Source organism: Juglans microcarpa x Juglans regia, chromosome 6S, assembly GCF_004785595.1.
Source record: "Juglans microcarpa x Juglans regia isolate MS1-56 chromosome 6S, Jm3101_v1.0, whole genome shotgun sequence".
Classification (NCBI taxonomy): Eukaryota; Viridiplantae; Streptophyta; class Magnoliopsida; order Fagales; family Juglandaceae; genus Juglans; species Juglans microcarpa x Juglans regia.
In genome coordinates this window covers 13,493,884-13,512,166 of record NC_054605.1, presented here as the reverse complement: position 1 = coordinate 13,512,166, position 18,283 = coordinate 13,493,884, and the positions used below count along the sequence as shown (strand labels likewise).

Here is an 18,283-nt window from a genome sequence, read left to right as displayed (position 1 = left end):
TACCTATAATGGCCCCAGTAATGTTAATTCATGACTCAAAATTACAACTAATTTACTGAAAGATAATGAGCATTATTTTTAGAGCAATTCTACATATAATTGTGAACTGCATAAACGCCGGATAATCAGTTTGAAAAAGAGTAAGGTCCATTACTAAAAATTAATTTTTTACAAGTGGATCTCATGTCTTATTTATTTTTTTTAAAGTGATTACGCGACAGTTACAAAATTACAAATATATTTTCTCTTATTTTTGGTGGTACATGAAGGATATGATTTTCCAACTTTTCTCGACAATATTATATTCCAACAGAGAATATGGAGACCTTTTGAAATATAAAAACACCTTACTCATTTTTCACGAGTCTCTTTTTAGATATAAATTGGAGGGTGAGATCAAGAGGCCAACAAACAAATTAAAGAGACAGTAAAAGATACAGACAAATTTTATGCCATCATCTAGGACTTAGAAAGTAACCCAAGACTTTTACCCTTTTTATGCATTGGCCCCATGTCTTTAAAGAGTCCTTTATCATTATTGTTCTATGTGAAAGACTTACATATCATGAAATCAGAAGCTCCCCAAGCTCTATTATACTCTTCTGCCTACCACATTTTCTCCTACCCCAAAAGCTGAGCTTCTAGCTAGCTAGCCTCCTTCCTTCTGCATGGAAGAGCCTAGAGCTTTAGATTTTAATGCTCAAACATCCTCTACATCTTCCTCTTCAAACACCTCCTCCATTACAACCACCTCCTATTCTTCTCCAACAAATATTGCAACAGAACTCACTGCGCGAAAAAGCTGTAAGAGAATTCAAGGAGCAAAAGATGTTCATGGAAGTGATCAGGAAAAGATAGAGAGTGGGGATGATGGGAAACACCCAACTTACAGAGGAGTAAGAAAACGTCAATGGGGGAAATGGGTATCAGAAATCAGGGAACCAAGGAAGAAGTCAAGAATTTGGCTAGGGACATTTCCTACAGCAGAAATGGCCGCACGAGCTCACGATGTAGCGGCTCTTACAATCAAAGGAAATTTGGCTTATCTGAATTTCCCTGAGCTGGCTCCTGAACTTCCCCGACCAGCTAGTTCATCTCCTAAGGATATTCAAGCTGCTGCAGTCAAAGCAGCAGCCATGAACTTCCCCAAAAGCCATGAAGCTGAAGCCGAGCTGAGCCACTCCTATTCCCCAAGTTCAACCATGGCGTTCCAGGACACCCAAGACTCGTCAACTTCGCCGTTAAATGTTAACGAAGACCCCTTTTTCGATCTTCCCGATCTCATGCTCGATGTGACTAATCGAATAGACGGGTTCTCATGTTACTCGTCAACGACGTCATGGCAGCTCGTCGGAACTGAGTCAGTAGATACTTGTCTCCGGATTGAGGAGCCCTTTTTATGGGGATACTACTAGGTGAGAGCACACAATTACTTGCTTCCCGTGCATGCTTTGCTTCAAATCGTGTCCAAGGTTTGATGATTTTGGTCAATAATCATGTTGTGATTCTGCAAATTTTGGATAGTGATAGAGCGAGATGGAAGTTTCAAGTTTCAATCTACGTACAGTTCTTGTTATAATATTATATTGTCAATATAATATGCTTGGAAAAGAATTACATGAGGTCATTGAGGTGACATAATTAGGAAGATGGGTGGAGTCCTCAAAATATTAAGAAAAATGCTGGATACAATGCAAAAAGAAGATAAATTGGAAATAAGACTTAAATAATGATCCCCTCTCCTGTTTTCTTGGTCAATAAAAAAAAAAAAAAAAAAAAAGGTTGCCACGTAGACAGTTGAAGATTTCATACGCCGGGTAGGGTGAGATGAGAAATGATAATTATAGTCGTGAGTATGCAAACATCGTGCAATCACTTTAAAAAAAATAAATGAATATGAGACTCAAATGAAAAATAATAATTTTTTAATAGTAGATTATATTATTTTTTAAAATGACTGCACAACGCTTACACAAACTACGACTACATATAGCATTACGCCGATAAGATATGTATTCTCAAAAGGGAAGTTGGAGTCAAATAGTTGTTAGCAGGTGTGACGATGCGTGAGCCTCACATGATAGTGGAAAATAGATATAATGGTATGGGGAGTGAATCAGCGGGAAAGGGTCCGTTGGTGAGGCACATGGGTGCAAGGGTAGATAGATGATGACAGATTGAGCAACTTTTTTTTATTTATTTTTATACATGGGAGGAGAGATTCGATCTTTGATTTTTTTAGTGAAAAATTAAAGTGTTACCAATTAATTTAAATGATCTTGGCGACCACACAACCTTTTTAACAAAGAAAAAAAGTGAAAGACAAGAGAACAAAGAAAAATGGGAGATCAAATAAGATATGTGTACCTGCGAGAGAGAAGTTCCAAAGGTAGGTCTGTTGGTTCATTGGGGCACCGTCTTTTTTCTTTTTTTTTTTTTCTTTTTTTAAAGCTTTGAGCACTTTGGGAGAGAATATTTTAAAAATCTGTAGGTTTTAGTTTGGTGTATTGCTATCTAAAGTCACGCCTGCCTTTCGGTTTACAATTTGAAATAGTCAGTTGCCTGGTTGGTCATGACTCCTTTCATTGCATCTTTCAACATACAGACAATGAATCATGCATGATTTCCTCCACCTCCCGTACATCTTTCATGGATTGTAGAAACGAGATCAAGCGAGAAGAAATTATCTAGTGTTTTGAGAAAGAAATTATCGACTTGGGCTTGACTGGTTATTGACTAATCATGACTTAGGTCTGTTTGAATACAGAAATAGTTTTATTTTATCTCATCTTATTATTATACTTTTTTAAATTTTCATACAAAATATAATAAATAATTTAACTTTTTCAAATTTTAAAACAATAACAATAACAAAAAATAATATTTTAATAATATTTTATTCAATTTTTAATTTTTATATAAAATTATCTTATCTCATCTCACCGAGACTTAGTTATGTAAACTTGCTAATACTATTGGGTTTCAGACTCCATGCACATCTGCACTATTTTGGACCTTGAATTGTTCTATTTTGTTCTCAGTCTAAGGACATAATTATTTGGAATCATGAGATTTAAATATGAAAGCCGAAATGCATGTGCGCGCGCGCGCATGTATGCAGTAAATTGAAAGCTAGGCGCGCTAGATTACAAAGCTTGTGCGCCATATGCTCTTGACATGATTACGAAATTAGGACATTAATGTTTGGGAATGTGAGAATGACCTGTTCATGAATAATAAGGCTACGATTGGTTCTCAAATTGAGTTTAGTCTAATTTTAAATTGAGTCTAACATCTAAATATTAAAATCTTAAATTACTAAATTCATCACAACTTAAAATCTTCTTACACGTAGGACTTACAATCTTTTTCAACTTAAAATATATTTATACGTAGGACTCACAACTTTTTTTAATTTTTTATAAAAAATATTAAACTCATCTTAACATCCAAACATACTTTAAACTTAGTTTAGAATGACCCCAGATAACTCATTTCACTACTCAACTTACTATTATTCATAAAAAAACTCAACTTAACTGAACTAAATTCAACATTCAAACGAAGTCTAAAGATTCTAATACACATAACACGTATGGCAGAGATATTGAGCACTGTGCATGGCAAGGACGTGATGTAACGGGGCATCTTATGTTTGCAAATGCATGTACATCTGATCATAGAGTTTATTACATTCAATTTAGGTCATTATCCCTACGTTTCGGGTCATGTCCTGAGGATTGAAAATTTCACTTCATTTCATTTTAATAGCATATAATTCATCATATATAATTATTTTTTCTAAGAAAAATGTGACTATATTTTAAAAATATTTTTTATTTTTTACTTTTAGTGTCAATTTTTAAGGAATAAATATTAGAATAATTAGTGGTAATTTCATGATCTTTCATTTTCAAATGAAGGATCATAATTTGTTGAGCATTATACCCTCGAGGGCCTCTAGGGATCGATGATCTTGAGCCTCTGCATGGACAGCATGCATGAATTACTAGTTTGCAATTTTTACTGCTGTGATGGAGGCTACAAAACTAGTACAGAAATCGTTCCTTTAAGCTTAAACCTTGCATCTTTACACACACACACACATATATATATGTGCCCGATTGAAAGAAAAACAAGTTGTAAAATATATATAGATTTCTTCGTTACTTCAGTTGGTGATAAACATTTCCAAACCAAAATCGAATGACTATATCTAGAGTTAGTTTATAGACAATCAGCCTGATGGGCCAACACATAGCCACCATTAGCTATTTCTAATTAACGACCAATTCATATGGGTGCCACATGCAACAAAAACATCATAGAAAACATCATAAGAAGGTAATCAAGTAGGCCATAGTTCACTTGTTGGTCAATGAAAGAAAGAGAACACAATAATGATAGTAGAGAAACACAAATACATACGACAACCAGTAGTTCTGACTATTATGCTACTGATAAAAAACACTTTTGAAGACATCGCAGTTATCACCTGCACATAAGTTAACGAGGAAACTACTTATGTATTGTTATGATAATAATCCAGTCTATACGGTTTTTGTGTCCCATAAGTTTAATTATTATTATTACTGTTTTAGATTTCTCAAAAGAATGACAAATAATATAATCTCTCCATACCTTAAAAGATGAGGAAAATGCATGAAAAGCATAAAAAATGAGAAATGCCGAGAAACAAATTTAAAGGCCAGTTACATGTAGATATTTCTTATCTAAACTGGCTGTGAGTCAATTTTTTTCTTATATCTATGGTCTTTTAATGCTATCACATTAAGGTTGTGCAGCAAGAAGAGGCTGATATATGAGAACTTCCTGTCATTATTCATATTTTTTGCTACCAACCACACAATTCTAAATCTTGTAATTTTGGGTTCAATTTTTTGGGGGTTCTTTAGCACTTGATTTTGAACACACATTTCCAAATAATGTGACTCAGAATATATGTCACAGAGATCAAGTCTACACTCTATTGACTGCGGGAGTGCTCTCTAGGAAAGCATAGTGGGAACATTCATCTGTTTTTTTTATATCTACTCTACACAATTCAGAAAGATGCTATACACATAATCCAAACTGATTCCATCCATGCAAAGTTAACAAAAGCATGCCCGTCACAAAGTCAACACAACACCATCTATATTCTTAAGGTATATTTAACACAAGTTTAACAAAACATCATCTATAGTTTAACAGTGGATTGGTCAAATTATTTAACGCAACACCATCCATAATTATTATAATCAACAGCCTATAAGGCACATAATTATAAGTTTAAAACAATATATGACTACAATTAAACTTATTGTAAAGCATCTATAGATGCTATTATGTTGAACTTATTGGATCAGCGAAACTGACTTCATCTTATATTAAACCACACAATAAGCATGTTAGGACTAGCTAAATTGACTCCATCTATATGCTGTCTAAACCTAACACAACATCAGACACATAATCTATACAGATTCCATCTATACATACTCATTACAAAATGATCAGCAACATACTTGTTTAATACAAAATGAAAATTATAATTCATAATTATCTATATGTAGTGGATTGGCCCTTAAGCAACAGAAAAGTGATCCTGGAATGATAAGAAAATGCCTACTGAACAAAGTAAACATGAGACAAAATGAATAAGGGAAAGAATGATGCCAAAAGATAATCAAGCACAGTGCAAATCTTTGACTTTATAAATTTGATAATAAGGATACTCTTGAATCTAGGGACCCATGAATTGCTCAAACTCCAACGGATTCTTGAAAAATTAATATTACTATACACTGATTTGGACATCTAAGAGAGGAAAGACAACAAAAATAAAGTGTGAGATAGCAAGTTGTGTTAAGTATAATATTTATTTTTTTACAATCAATCCTTAGCATCCTTTTTTCACAATAAAAAAGTGGGTACTCTGCACCAGTATATTTCTCATTTCCTGACACCACTTATGTGTTGCCATCTCTTGTGAACTTAAGATGAGATTCTATGCCTATATGATGCCACGTTTGTCAAGTAGGAACTAATTAAAAACTCAGGAATTAAAAAAAATATGTTACATTTGAAAGAATATTCAACAATTGTTTAGAGACTGGATAACCATCTTAAACTTGTAACCATATAAAGCAAGTCTCTATGCCATTGTTTTCATGAATTACATTAAGGGGTTCATTATGCATCTAACAACATAAAAAGGTCAATTGCCAAAAATCTAGAAGCTAATACTCTTAATAACCTACCTAGTTTTAAAGCTGTAATTTAATCTTCAAGTAATTATCCCAGTCACAATAGATAGGTTAATTCATAACTACCTACATGTAGTGGATTGATTTTTAAGCAACAGAAAAGTGATCTTAGGATTGATTTGCGCCGAAAGATTTAAACCCAAAATCTACTTCCCAGCCACAACACCAAAAACTATTACTAGTTAAGCTAGATTACACCACCTTGAAGAGTATAGTATATTGTAAAGATTCTAAATTGTTTAATAAGCAATAGTTTATACAATCTCAGATTTGTTTCCTATTTCCTAATGCTTTGAACTACAATTTACATAGAATCAAACTGGTCCAACTGTCAAACTTTTCCCACCATGGAAATATATTAGGCTCATCAACTTATAAATGTTGATAGAAGTTCTTTTTCTTGAATCCAGTTTAGAGAAAACATATGTTTCTATTCCAAAAACAAAGAAATATAGTGTGCAATGAAGCCTTTCCTTCAATCATTCAGTTTGGAGCAGCATAGTCCCACAATAATTTTTACTTTATAGTATTAAATTAAGAGTAGTGATACGCTTACAACCCAATCACAATTAATTTACAATTCTTAATAAAATAGTATTTTTTAAATATTTAAAAAATAAGTCAAAATAAAATTCAAACTTAAATTTTTAAAAATATATTATTTTAATTCACAATTGTAAACAAATTATTAACAAGTAGTAGGTCTATCATTTTTGTTAAATTAACATAACCAAAGGTAATTTTCTTACCATTGTGCATTGATATCAGCTAAAGTCATAACAAGACCCATTACTGCATGAATATTACACTAACAAATAACTTGCAACATCTATAACATTAATAGAAAAATAGAATCCAAAATTTGTTTCATATATTATTTTATAAATAACTCCAACACATGCAACGACACTATTATGACACATCTACCATTACAAATAGATTTAGATGTATACATAGGGAAAGGCATGTGCAAAGAAAGATGCAAGTACAAAAATGATAAAGCTTACACAACTAACATAGGCCTAAGCGATAACTGTATATTGTAAGCCCCAAGGGCATGCATACTCATTGCTGAAAAAAAAAATTAAACAGAATGTTTATAATTCATTGTGATGTTATAAGATGTTGTAGTTCAATACTTACCTGTCTATGGCTCACAAAAATAGCATTGAAACTTTGCGTGGTAAGTGATGTTGATAATGTTGATAAAGGAGTAGCAACAGGAGCATAATCCGATGAGGAAGAAGATGGTGCATCTGATTGAGTAGTTTGCCTAGAAAGCAAGACCAAAGAGAGCATCTCAATTTCAAACAAGCCTAAAACAACTACAGACCACATAAGTGTTTGAATTTTAGACAAAACTATGGAACAAACTCCTTCACTGCAAAACCCACCACTTGGTACTTGCTCAGGGGGAAAAATAAATTTTATTGGTTTTATGGTTTCATTTCTTATTGCGTTTTAGAATTGAATTGTCAACCTTCTTATACCAAGAAGTCACCAAAAAAGAATCAATGGTTTTATATTGGAATTAGTTTCATCTTGTAAAGGTCATGCTTTTCTCAGGTAAAAAGCAACATAAACACCAATATCCCTAATATTGCTTTGTGTCCTCGCTAAGAACAATGCATGAAATGTTTTTAGTCGTTAACTATTGGGTCTCCAACAAAACAATAACTCATATTCACCATAGACAAGCACATAGCCAAATGAAAACAACCTCAGTTATTTTCTTTATTATTCTTTGTATCTGAATATGAAAATGTGTCATTTTATCTAACTGGTGTAGACATGAGCAAATTTTTGCACTTTGTTTCTCTACTGCATAAAATGTGAACATGGAGTCTGAAATAATGTTTGTCTGATTATATGATATTATCTATTCAGTTCTGTTATTGCATTGTATTTGAAAACCTTAAGGCATAAGATCTTGTTCTGCTTTGGTTATGGGCCTTGCCATGGGTGTAAACATGACCTCTGTTTTGAGTGCAATCACTTTGGTGACACAGTGATTTATGTTCTGTTTGGCTATCCACAAAATGCACAACATTGCCACGGGGTAAACATGGCCTCTGTTTTGAGTGCACTCACTTTGGTGATAGTGATTTATGTGCTGCTTGGCTAACTACAGACATGCACAACCCTGCCATGGGGGTAAACATGGGCTTTGTTTCTATTTCTAATGCTGTTTCAGTAATGCTTGTGCCTAAGATTTTTTGTATATATTATTATTGTAATGAAATGCTTCTGAAAACACCACCGCTATTATTGAGACTGTTTGTTTATGCATTCTTTAACTAGCTCACGTTTACACACTAGAATAGGTTTGCTGCTTACTGAGTCGATAGACTCATCCGTTTATCTCCATTTTTTTTAGATAAATTTGATGGTTGTGGCTAGAATAGATGGCACGTGAGAAGATTATAACAAAAAGGTGAGATAAGTGCCAAGTGGCATAAGTGGATTTGTGAGATTTTAAAGAATATGAAATAGTGTCGAGTTTATTTTCTTTGGAATGATTTTTGAAGTATTTGATTTTGGACGATTATTATATCTTAATTTTATATTTTGTGGATTTCAGGTTAGAAGGATTCACCCACGGGCCGTGATAGTGTCATTGGATACATAGGCAAAAACCAAACTTTTTTAAAAACCGGATGTCTTCCTCCTCATCCTTTTAATAATGTTCTTCCCTGAATCAACCGCTCCAATGCTAACAATGGATTGCTCATCAGAGTGGAAGTCCCTCTTCCCGGTCACTGCAGTCTTTAATTCTCCACTCCTCCTCTCAGGCCCTTCATCCAAACAAGCTTTGGGTCCATTGGTTTTCAACCCAAAGCTCCAAACCCTAACACACCTCTTCTCCTCGCAATCTCTCTTGCCTTACTCTGTCTCTCCTCCTCCCCACCTCTCTCTTCCCAAATTCCTCCTCACCTCGTCCATCCCCTCGTCCACTTCCTCCTCTGTCTCCTCCCTTGTCGGGCACCACGCTGCCCATCAAAATGATGCCGCTTCTCACCTCCTTCACAACCGCCTCTCCTTCCTTCAGCAACCCAATTCCAAGTCTGTCATTGTTTTCTTCCCTACCGGTGCCAATTCTGAGCAAGTCGGATTCTTGGTATTATTGTTGGATGGTTCAGATTTCAGTTTTGATGTCCGGGTCGATAAGAAGGGCGGCATCTTCAGGGAAAAGACTGGGTTTGAGTACCGGATTAACAATATCTCGGTGAACCCCATGGTTGAATCAGGTTTTGGGTCTACGAGTTGGGCATGTAATTCGAATTCCTCTGCTATTGTTGGGTATTTGATGGCTTCTACGTTGTACTCTGTGCATTGGTTTGCTGTGACGGTTAAAGAAATTGGCTTGAATTGGGATAGCCCGAGTTTGGTTTGCTTAGGTAGTAAGGTTTTCAAGAGTTGCTCTGTTGTTTGTGCTTGTTGGAGTCCGCATATGCTAGAGGAGAGTGTGGTTTTGTTGGAGAGTGGCTCATTGTTCCTGTTCAATTTGGAGTCTTGTTTGAAAAGTGTTGCCCCGAGTGCGCATTTTAGAGGGACTAGGTTGCGAGTTTCTTGGGATGATGAGTCGGGTACTTCGGGGAGTCAGAAATGGTTGGGCTGTAAGTTCAGTTGGCATCCTAGGATCTTGATTGTTGCTCGGTCCGATGCTGTGTTTTTAGTTGATTTGAGGCTTGATGAATGCATCGTGAGCTGTTTAGCCAAGGTTGAGATGTTAAGTATGTATGCATCTGTTAAAAATGAAAGGTTCCTTTGTTTTATGATTGCAGGTTCTGATGGCTTTCATTTTGCATTGGCTTCACATAGTCTGTTGCTCCTTTGTGATGTGCGGAAACCGATGATGCCGGTGTTGCAATGGGCTCATGGTCTTGATAAACCGTGCTACATTGACGTGTTTAGATTGTCTGAATTGAGATCGAACTCAAGGAATGAAACGTATCAGTGGGCTTCTGAATCAGGTTTTTGCATTATATTAGGATCGTTTTGGAATTGTGAGTTTAATCTCTTTTGCTATGGACCTGCTTTACCAGCCCCACGAGGAAACATTGCGTCTGAAATTTCAGAATTTTCAAAAACCATTTATGCATGGGAGGTCCCTACGGACCTGTTATTGTCTGGTTGTGAATGCAGATGTGGAAGTTGTCTTGTAAGGGAGGAGATTTTGAAGGATGATCTTCCTGAATGGATTGATTGGCAGCAAAAGAAAGCGATAGTTTTGGGCTTTGGCATCCTAAACAAAGGTCTATCTGCACAGCTTGCTAAGTCTGATGAATTTGGTAGTTTTACACTGATAAAGCTTATGTCTTCAGGGAATCTTGAATTACAAAGATACTGTGCCTCGTGGGATTCTGTGAAGAAGTTGAAAGAATTTCACAGAGAATTTTTGCAATTTGAAGATAATTTCCTGTTTTCCAAAGAAGATGGGGAATATAGATTTCCCAGAAGATTTAAGTACCTGAACTTTGATAACCTATCGGCATATTTGAATGGTAACCTTACTAAAGTCCTGGATTCGAAAATTATAAATCATCGTAAGGGTCCTCAAGAGAAGGAAACCTTTAGTACAAAAGCTCATGAAATCTTATGTGAGAAGTTGAAGGCTTGTGGCTTTGGTCGATTGAGATCATCTCCCGCAGTTGCAGTTGCTTTTGATGACATAAGCTTGCCAGCGAGCATACACGAGGTTGCTTTGAGGAGACTATGGGCAGGCCTGCCAATAGAACTTTTGCAACTGGCCTATTCCAACTACCCTGAGTTCCTTGAAGTACTAGTGGACCAGAAAAAGGTAGCTTTGGAATTTCTAGTTGTTCCAGACCTACCTCAATTGCCTCCTTTCTTCCTAAGAAATCCTTCACGCCGAAGCAATAAATGGTCACAGAAAGTGCAGCGAGATGATGCTCTTGTTGGTCCAGTACTTCCTCTTCCAATTCTACTTGCACTACATGAGTATCGTAATGGCTACTCAGATTTGGACGGAATGGATGGATTTTCTTTAGAGAAGGAATTTAGCCTGAGATGTGATGAAGTCAAGCAGGTGGCCAGTGAATTGGCTGTGCCAGATTCTGGTTGTGAGCTTCGTGATGATGGTGCTGTCTCCCTTGCCAATGACAGAGAAGAGATGTGGGGCAGCTCTGAAAAACCGAAACCTTTCTGTTTATATACTCCAGTTGCATTTAAATACTCTACCATGGATTACACAATGTGCAATACCGTCAGTGATAAGAATTTTGATATCCTGATTTTTAAAGTTCATGAGAAGAAGCATGTTCCTCCCGGCAAGATGGAAACTGGTGGGCCCCAACTGTTTGATGATCTGTGCTCCACCGAGCTGAGGTTTGATGCTTGGGTCAAGAACACCGGGCAAAATGAATTGAAGGCATACAATATTCTGAAGAGGCAATGGTCCAAATGGCAAGATGGTTTTACTTTTTATCAGGAATTTTGCTCTCTGATCAAATTCCAAAAGCAATCTACATGTTTCTTTTAGTTTCAGCACTTACACTGCTTGCTTTGGCATCACTGGATAAAAATTGCGAATCGGAAGTGCTACTTGAATTAGAGTCACAATGCTCTGCCCATAAACCTTGTTCATCTGATCAATCAGCGACTGCTGAGGTTTCACAGTGACTTATATTAGGAAAGCCACGTCTTGTCATGGGTGAAGAATATTTTTATCGGGAATTTTGCTCTCTGACCAAATTCCAAAAGCAATCTACATGATTCTTTTAGTTTCAGCACTTACAGTGCTTGCTTTGGCATCACTGGATAAAAATCGCGAATCGGAAGTGCTACTTGAATTAGAGTCACAATGCTGCTGCCCATAAACCTTGTTCATCTGATCAATCAGCGACGGCTGAGGTTTCACAGTGACTTATATTAGGAAAGCCACGTGTTGCCATGGGTGAAGAATATTTCTGGTGCTGCTTGGAATTGCAGGGACAAGTCTCATAATATAAATATACAAATCCTGGCAAGTCATAACTCTCCACTGTGTGATATAGATTAGAATGTTGTTCCTATGCCTCTTTTTTGGTTGTATCACAGATGCTGATCTATTTAAATTTGATGTAGCTATTTAAATTTGTTTTGACTTTGCTTGAACGCAATTAGTGCACCTTGTCCCAGCTAGTGTGTGAGACTTCACCTGCTCTATCAAAAAGGAAAATTCTATCCCCTTGCCTAGTAAGTCTAAAATTTATACACTACCAGTTAATCCTGATCCTAGATTACATTGACTGGAGGAGCAACTTGAAGTTGTGTTTTCCAGTATAGGAAGGAAAGTTTTTTGAGTTGAAACGAAGTTGTGGACAAAATATCTAAATCCTCCACATGCTAGGATGTAACAAAATGGAAATTGCGACTGTGACAACTCATTCATGGCAGGTAGGATGCGCTTGTTAAACTTATCACCTACACATGTCCCATTCATTTATAATCATTAAGGTGATTTTTGTTTCTCCTCATTCTTGCCATGTAATTTTTCCCCTTCAGAGTTTTTTAACATGTTGTGTTTGGCAACTCTTTGCCTTGAACTCAATACAACTTTCATCCATGGTATGAGCTTATGCTTAAAGATAATTATGTGTTTATTTGATCAGCTAGGGGCAAGCTATGTTCTAATTTGAAAAAGGCCTTCATTTTTTTTAGTCCTGGTGTCCATAGTCCATAGTCCATCTGTTAGTTCCATGGTGTCACCAACTGCACTCATTTCACTCTATTCTGTGAAAAGTGGCATACTTTCAAACAATTATGTCCTTTTCTTGTATGGTTGGTTAAAATGCAAGAACCGTTCTTCCAAATTTCCACTGCAACATCTAATCCTTTTATTTAAAATTGCAAACAGTGTAAACCAAGTACACAGGAAGCTCAAATACAAACTTTGGTCGTAAAACTGTTGCAGATACACCAAACTTTGTCTTTATTCATGGCATCAATGAATCATTGCACATTTTTCATATTCTAAGCTTATCACCTATTGATACGACAATAACATGTTGCCTCAGTTTTACGTATTGACTGCTGACTATTAATCATTGAAACAGGCACTCCACTTTGGCGCAATGGGTCTTTGTGCAATGCATGTGGGTCTCGGTGAAGGACAAAGGGAACACTTGCAAATTATACCCCTCTACATACTTGGGCAGAACCTGATGAGTATGAGGATCACAGGGTTTCCAGGGTGAAGAGTATATTGATAAATAAAAACAAAGAAGTGAAACTACTCAAAAGAAATCAGACGAGTGATAATATGGTGATTGCCTCTGGTGTGCCGATTACAATCAGGGCTTTCGAAAGATGCTAGATGAAGATACATGTAATAGATCAAGTTCCTGATCGGCCATTCCTAATTCGGAGAGTTGTGCACAATTCAGCAGTGCAGATGCAAGTGATTTGACAGGTTAGACACTCACAACAACTATTAGTCTTTGGGGGATAATCAGTCCCCCACTCCTGCTTCCCATTATTGCACAGAATGGAGTCTAATTTGTCATCGCAGGGCAAAACTGACTAAGTTGACAGTATTTTAAATTCAGCCGAAGAGTTACTAATTCCTGTCCAAATGTCTACTTACCTGTTGGGATTTCTAAGTTTCATGCTTTTTGTTAGGGAAGAAGTGAATTCACGAAATGTTTCCAAATGGACGAGGGAAAAGTAGAGAGAGAGAGAGAGAGAGAGAGAGAGAGAGAAGAAGAAGAAGAAACATATTATGTTGTTTGCAGGAAAATAATGTTATATGACTCAAATGATGTTTCAGAAAAAGAAAAGAAAAAGAATTGCCCTCTCATTTGCCAGAACGTTTGTATCAGAAAGTTACCTTCTATCCACATCTTATTTGTATCATTTTGTGTGAGTACATCAAGGTTATATATATACTAACAAATAATCATGATGGTAGATGCTTTACTAGATTATATAATTAACTCTATTTCCATGATTTTATTCTCCACTTGGAGCCAAAAAGTGATTTCATTTCATTGATTTCTCTCAGTCAAAAGTTCTAGTTGTAGCCAACAGTTCTCAATATAGCTTTCACGATTTTGTTATTGTTAGAATTTTCAGTCTTTTCCATGGGTAGTACATCTTTATCAGAATGAGGTTCAACTGCTTATTCATTGTTTCTAACCTGTATCTTGTGGTTCTCTATCATCATTGGATTATATAAAGGGCCCTTTATCAGTTTACCTCACAGTATGTGAAGTTTTGTGCCACCTCATAAGAGCCAAGTATTTCTGACCTTTACATAACTCTCCTATCGATCTCCTTTCAGGCCCATCTTGGTCAATGGTGTGGGATACAACAGTGCCTTCAAGGAAGAGGACCTGTGTGAGTCGACCAAAGCCATCTCCAGTCGAGAAGTTGACAAAAAATCTATGTTCTATTTTGCATGAACAACAGTCTTCATATTTCTCTGGATCTTCTGAAGAGGATCTACTTTTCGAGAGTGGAATGCCAATGGTTTCTGTTGAGATAGGACATGGAATTGCTCTCATTAGGCATCCAAGTTCTTCAATAGCTCGGGATGAGGAATCTGAAGCTAGCTCACTTTCAGTTGATAACAAACAATTTCCATCTAATGAGGCTTATTCATATTCTGATGCCCCTCCTGTACATAATGTTAGCAGGGTTGTTGGTTTTTCATGTCCTGGGTTTGAAAGAATGAAGAACCATGGTGGACAAGGATGCAATGAAATTAACATAAAAGGTAAGTCCTTCCTACACTACTTTCAGATAACGGGCATCATTATTTGAAAGTACACAGTATGGGCAATATGTTCAACCTAGATAGGATGGTTGATGCATACTGACCTCTCTAAAATATGATACATCCTGGATAATTTGATAACAAAGTGGAGAAACTGTTGTTCCACAATTGGTGGAAGAAATTGAATGCATCTTTCTTTCCATAAGTAATATTTCTGGTGCTGCTTGGAATTGCTGGAACAAGTCTCAGAATGAGAATCTACAAATCCTGGCAACTGCTTGTGGAAAGGATCTTTGACATCTCCGTCTCTGGGGCAAAATCTGAAGACTGCAAGACTTTGAAAAGGCTTGCATTATTCGATTTGACGAAGTCCAAATGGGTTGAAAGCTATCTGGTGCTTAAGGGTTGAGTGACTTTTAAAATCAGAATATCACTAGATAAAAATGTTAACAGAAAATGATCTTCTGTTAGAAACCCATTAACATCTTCCTTTGGCTGCAGAAATGTAGAAGTAGCACAGGAGGATATGTTGTGTCTGGATCAAATGCCACAGCCTCAAGTACTTTAACAAATGTCAAGAGGTTGCGTGACAGCCCTAGTCAAAATCCTACAGGTTAGCTGAGAATTTTCTTTTTGGCCATATTTTGCTAAGTGGCCTGGCTTTTGAGTTTTGTCTGAATGTACTTTTTGGAGTTCGAATTTCCAAACACTTTTTTTTATAGGTAATAATAGAATTTATTCCAAGTAAATAGGAATACTATGAAGGGTTTAATTCAACTTGGGCTTTTCTCATAAAGTGAAGAATTACTATAGAATCTTAATATGGGGCTTCAGAAAGCTGAGTGAATTTCTTTGCCAAATGACAACAAGGTGTTACTCATAAAACTGATGGGCTTAAAGGACAGTGTCTTCAACCTCATCAACAGTTTTGATATCCGGAACCAGAAAAGGCATCACAATTTCCAAGCCTACTTTTGCCCTCATCTCTTTCACTTGTTTAGATTACTTTTTCATTTCAGATATACAATTTTTTGGTTGGTATTTCAGATATACGAGACATTCATAAGATAAAGAATATGCATTCTCAATTCTTGTTCTTTCCACCTTTTAGGTGTGCTCCGTTCTTACAGTTCTAGGTGGTTTTGCAAGCCTGGAAATACACCAATCTGATAATCATATTTGGACCGGACTCCCAGGGTTGTTTCTCTTAGGCATTTTGTATATACAGAACCAACAAGTAAATATACTGTATCATATTTAACTGATCTAGGAGCGGCTTCGAATCCCGGAAGGCATTCTCATAAGACAAGACAGCTATGCATTTGTGTTCTCTGAGAATTAGGATGTGTATTGAAAACTTACACTTCCCTCTCCATCTCTACATGCAAATCTCAGTTATTGGGGTTTTTAAGTATGACTAAGCCCATGAACAATATACTGTATTCCATGGATTGAATACTCAGAGCTACGTTGTAAGTTTATTGCATGAAATGATGGGGTCCTGTTTGCATACTAAGATTTAAATGATGTAGATTGAAATGGTTCTTAAACTTAATCTTGCATCTTGTAGAATTTAAGACCAAGATGAAGTGGCCGAAAAGAGTGGTCATGAAGGCTAGCTACAAGACGAAGGAAGTGATAGACAATGAGGGTTCTGATCAGGATCTGCTGCTAGACGTGCCATCCAATGGCTCTTTTTCCACAGGCAGAGCTCCTTCAACCAGCTTTAGGTTTTGGTGCCCAGCAGGCAAGTACTAGTAGTAGCTCGATATACCCACATCTTGTCGGTCGCTAACTGTAAATGATTTCTAATCACTAAGGCTATTGTAGGTATGGCTTTGAAAACTTTGACTGGGGTTCAAATATTTTGGATGGTAAACATGGAAGTCTGTGACTGAGATTTGCTGCTTGATCTTTCTTCCTATTCACCTTTTTGAACTCGGAATGCTAAGGGTAGAATTTTGTGGGCTTTTTTGTATAGGTTACATTAGATTGTATTATATAGTTCATAATAGAGAAATGGTCATTTCAGGATTTTTGTATTTATTTTAGTTTTTGTCCTGCATATAATTACTTGGCAATGTTGGCTTGCTTTCTTTGTAATTATAAATGAAAATATTTACTTGAGAAAAAGAAAAAAAAAAATGTAAGGGGATATATTTGTTTAAATGCTTAAAAAAAAAGTATAGGCATATCATAGTGATTGTGCTGAAACTAGAAGCAAATCATCCTAGGAAGTCTTCACAAACAAGGCATTCAGAAAGCATTGAAAGATGTAAAGGCTTTCCTTGTGGATGGAGTGATTCAAATTCTGACAAAAGCAAAATGCAAAGTTGTAATGCGCATATCATTTAATGGAATAATTAGAATTTGTTAATGCTTGTCTTTTTTTAATAACTAAAGGCGCTAAAGGGTACAACACACTACATGATAAGTATTTCATACAAAATGCGTGTAAAAGAGTATTACAAAGAAGAATCAAGATGTTTGTAGGTTCATTTACATTTTCTGCTAAATGCACATTATCTAATTCATATTTCGACCGCCATTGGCATACCGAAGCGGATGGGAGAGAGAGGATACCAAATATTCGGGTTAAAACTTAAAAGGATGTTCCTTAGATTTGTAAATAACTTTACATCAGAACATATAAGATTGATTTGGATTTTAAATGCATAATTTTTTTTTTTTTTTTTTTTTGGTAGAAAAGAGTAGGAGGAGGTAATCGAAGGTGACTTTTCTTACCCGGATGTGACTATAGTAGCATCCTACCCATTCAAAATCAAACATAAGAGCCTGTATGAATATGAATGACAGGAAGTCATAAGCGCTCCCTTAAGTGAGATTTGAGTCATAGAAATTGAAAATAGTTGTGAACTCTCCTACCACTGTCTTCCCCTACCTCAACTTCTTCCCATTCATCTTTGCTGCTTTCTTCGAATTTGGATTCAACAATTTTGTTATCACATCCCGAATTCAAGCCAGATCTATGAAAATTCTTTTCTTTGTATTTTTGTCAGCTTGAACTCCAACAGAAGTTTCTCCAACAACAATTCCATGATCAAAAGCTTGACAGAGCTATCCTGCATAGAGACCATGAGGATAGCGTGGGAAGCAACATGCTTTCTGGCAGCCGAGGTGTGATCGTCGTCATAGGATACATAGGCAAAAGGACAGTGACGCAAGTCGTCCTCTTGGGCAAAGGAGGCGTGGCAGAGCACCATGATTGCATTTTTTGAAGAGGTTCCCGCCTGTTTTTCTTTTGACAAGTGGTGGACCGTGGACGGGACTGTTG

The 18,283-nt window shown here is 36.3% G+C and overlaps 1 protein-coding gene across 1 annotated transcript; it reads left to right on the top strand.

Moving 5' to 3' along the window:
* The first annotated feature begins 551 nt into the window (after nt 1–551).
* LOC121236462 (ethylene-responsive transcription factor ERF038-like) lies at nt 552–1,611 on the top strand. Its single transcript, XM_041132889.1, has one exon. The coding sequence runs from the start codon at nt 669–671 to the stop codon at nt 1,413–1,415; it is 747 nt and encodes a 248-aa protein (XP_040988823.1). The 5' UTR covers nt 552–668; the 3' UTR covers nt 1,416–1,611.
* Nucleotides 1,612–18,283: the final 16,672 nt, after the last annotated feature.

Coding starts and splice junctions, on each gene's coding strand:
- LOC121236462 (XM_041132889.1), top strand. CDS start 669: ATGGAAGAGCCTAGAGCTTTAGATTTTAATGCTCAAACATCCTCTACA.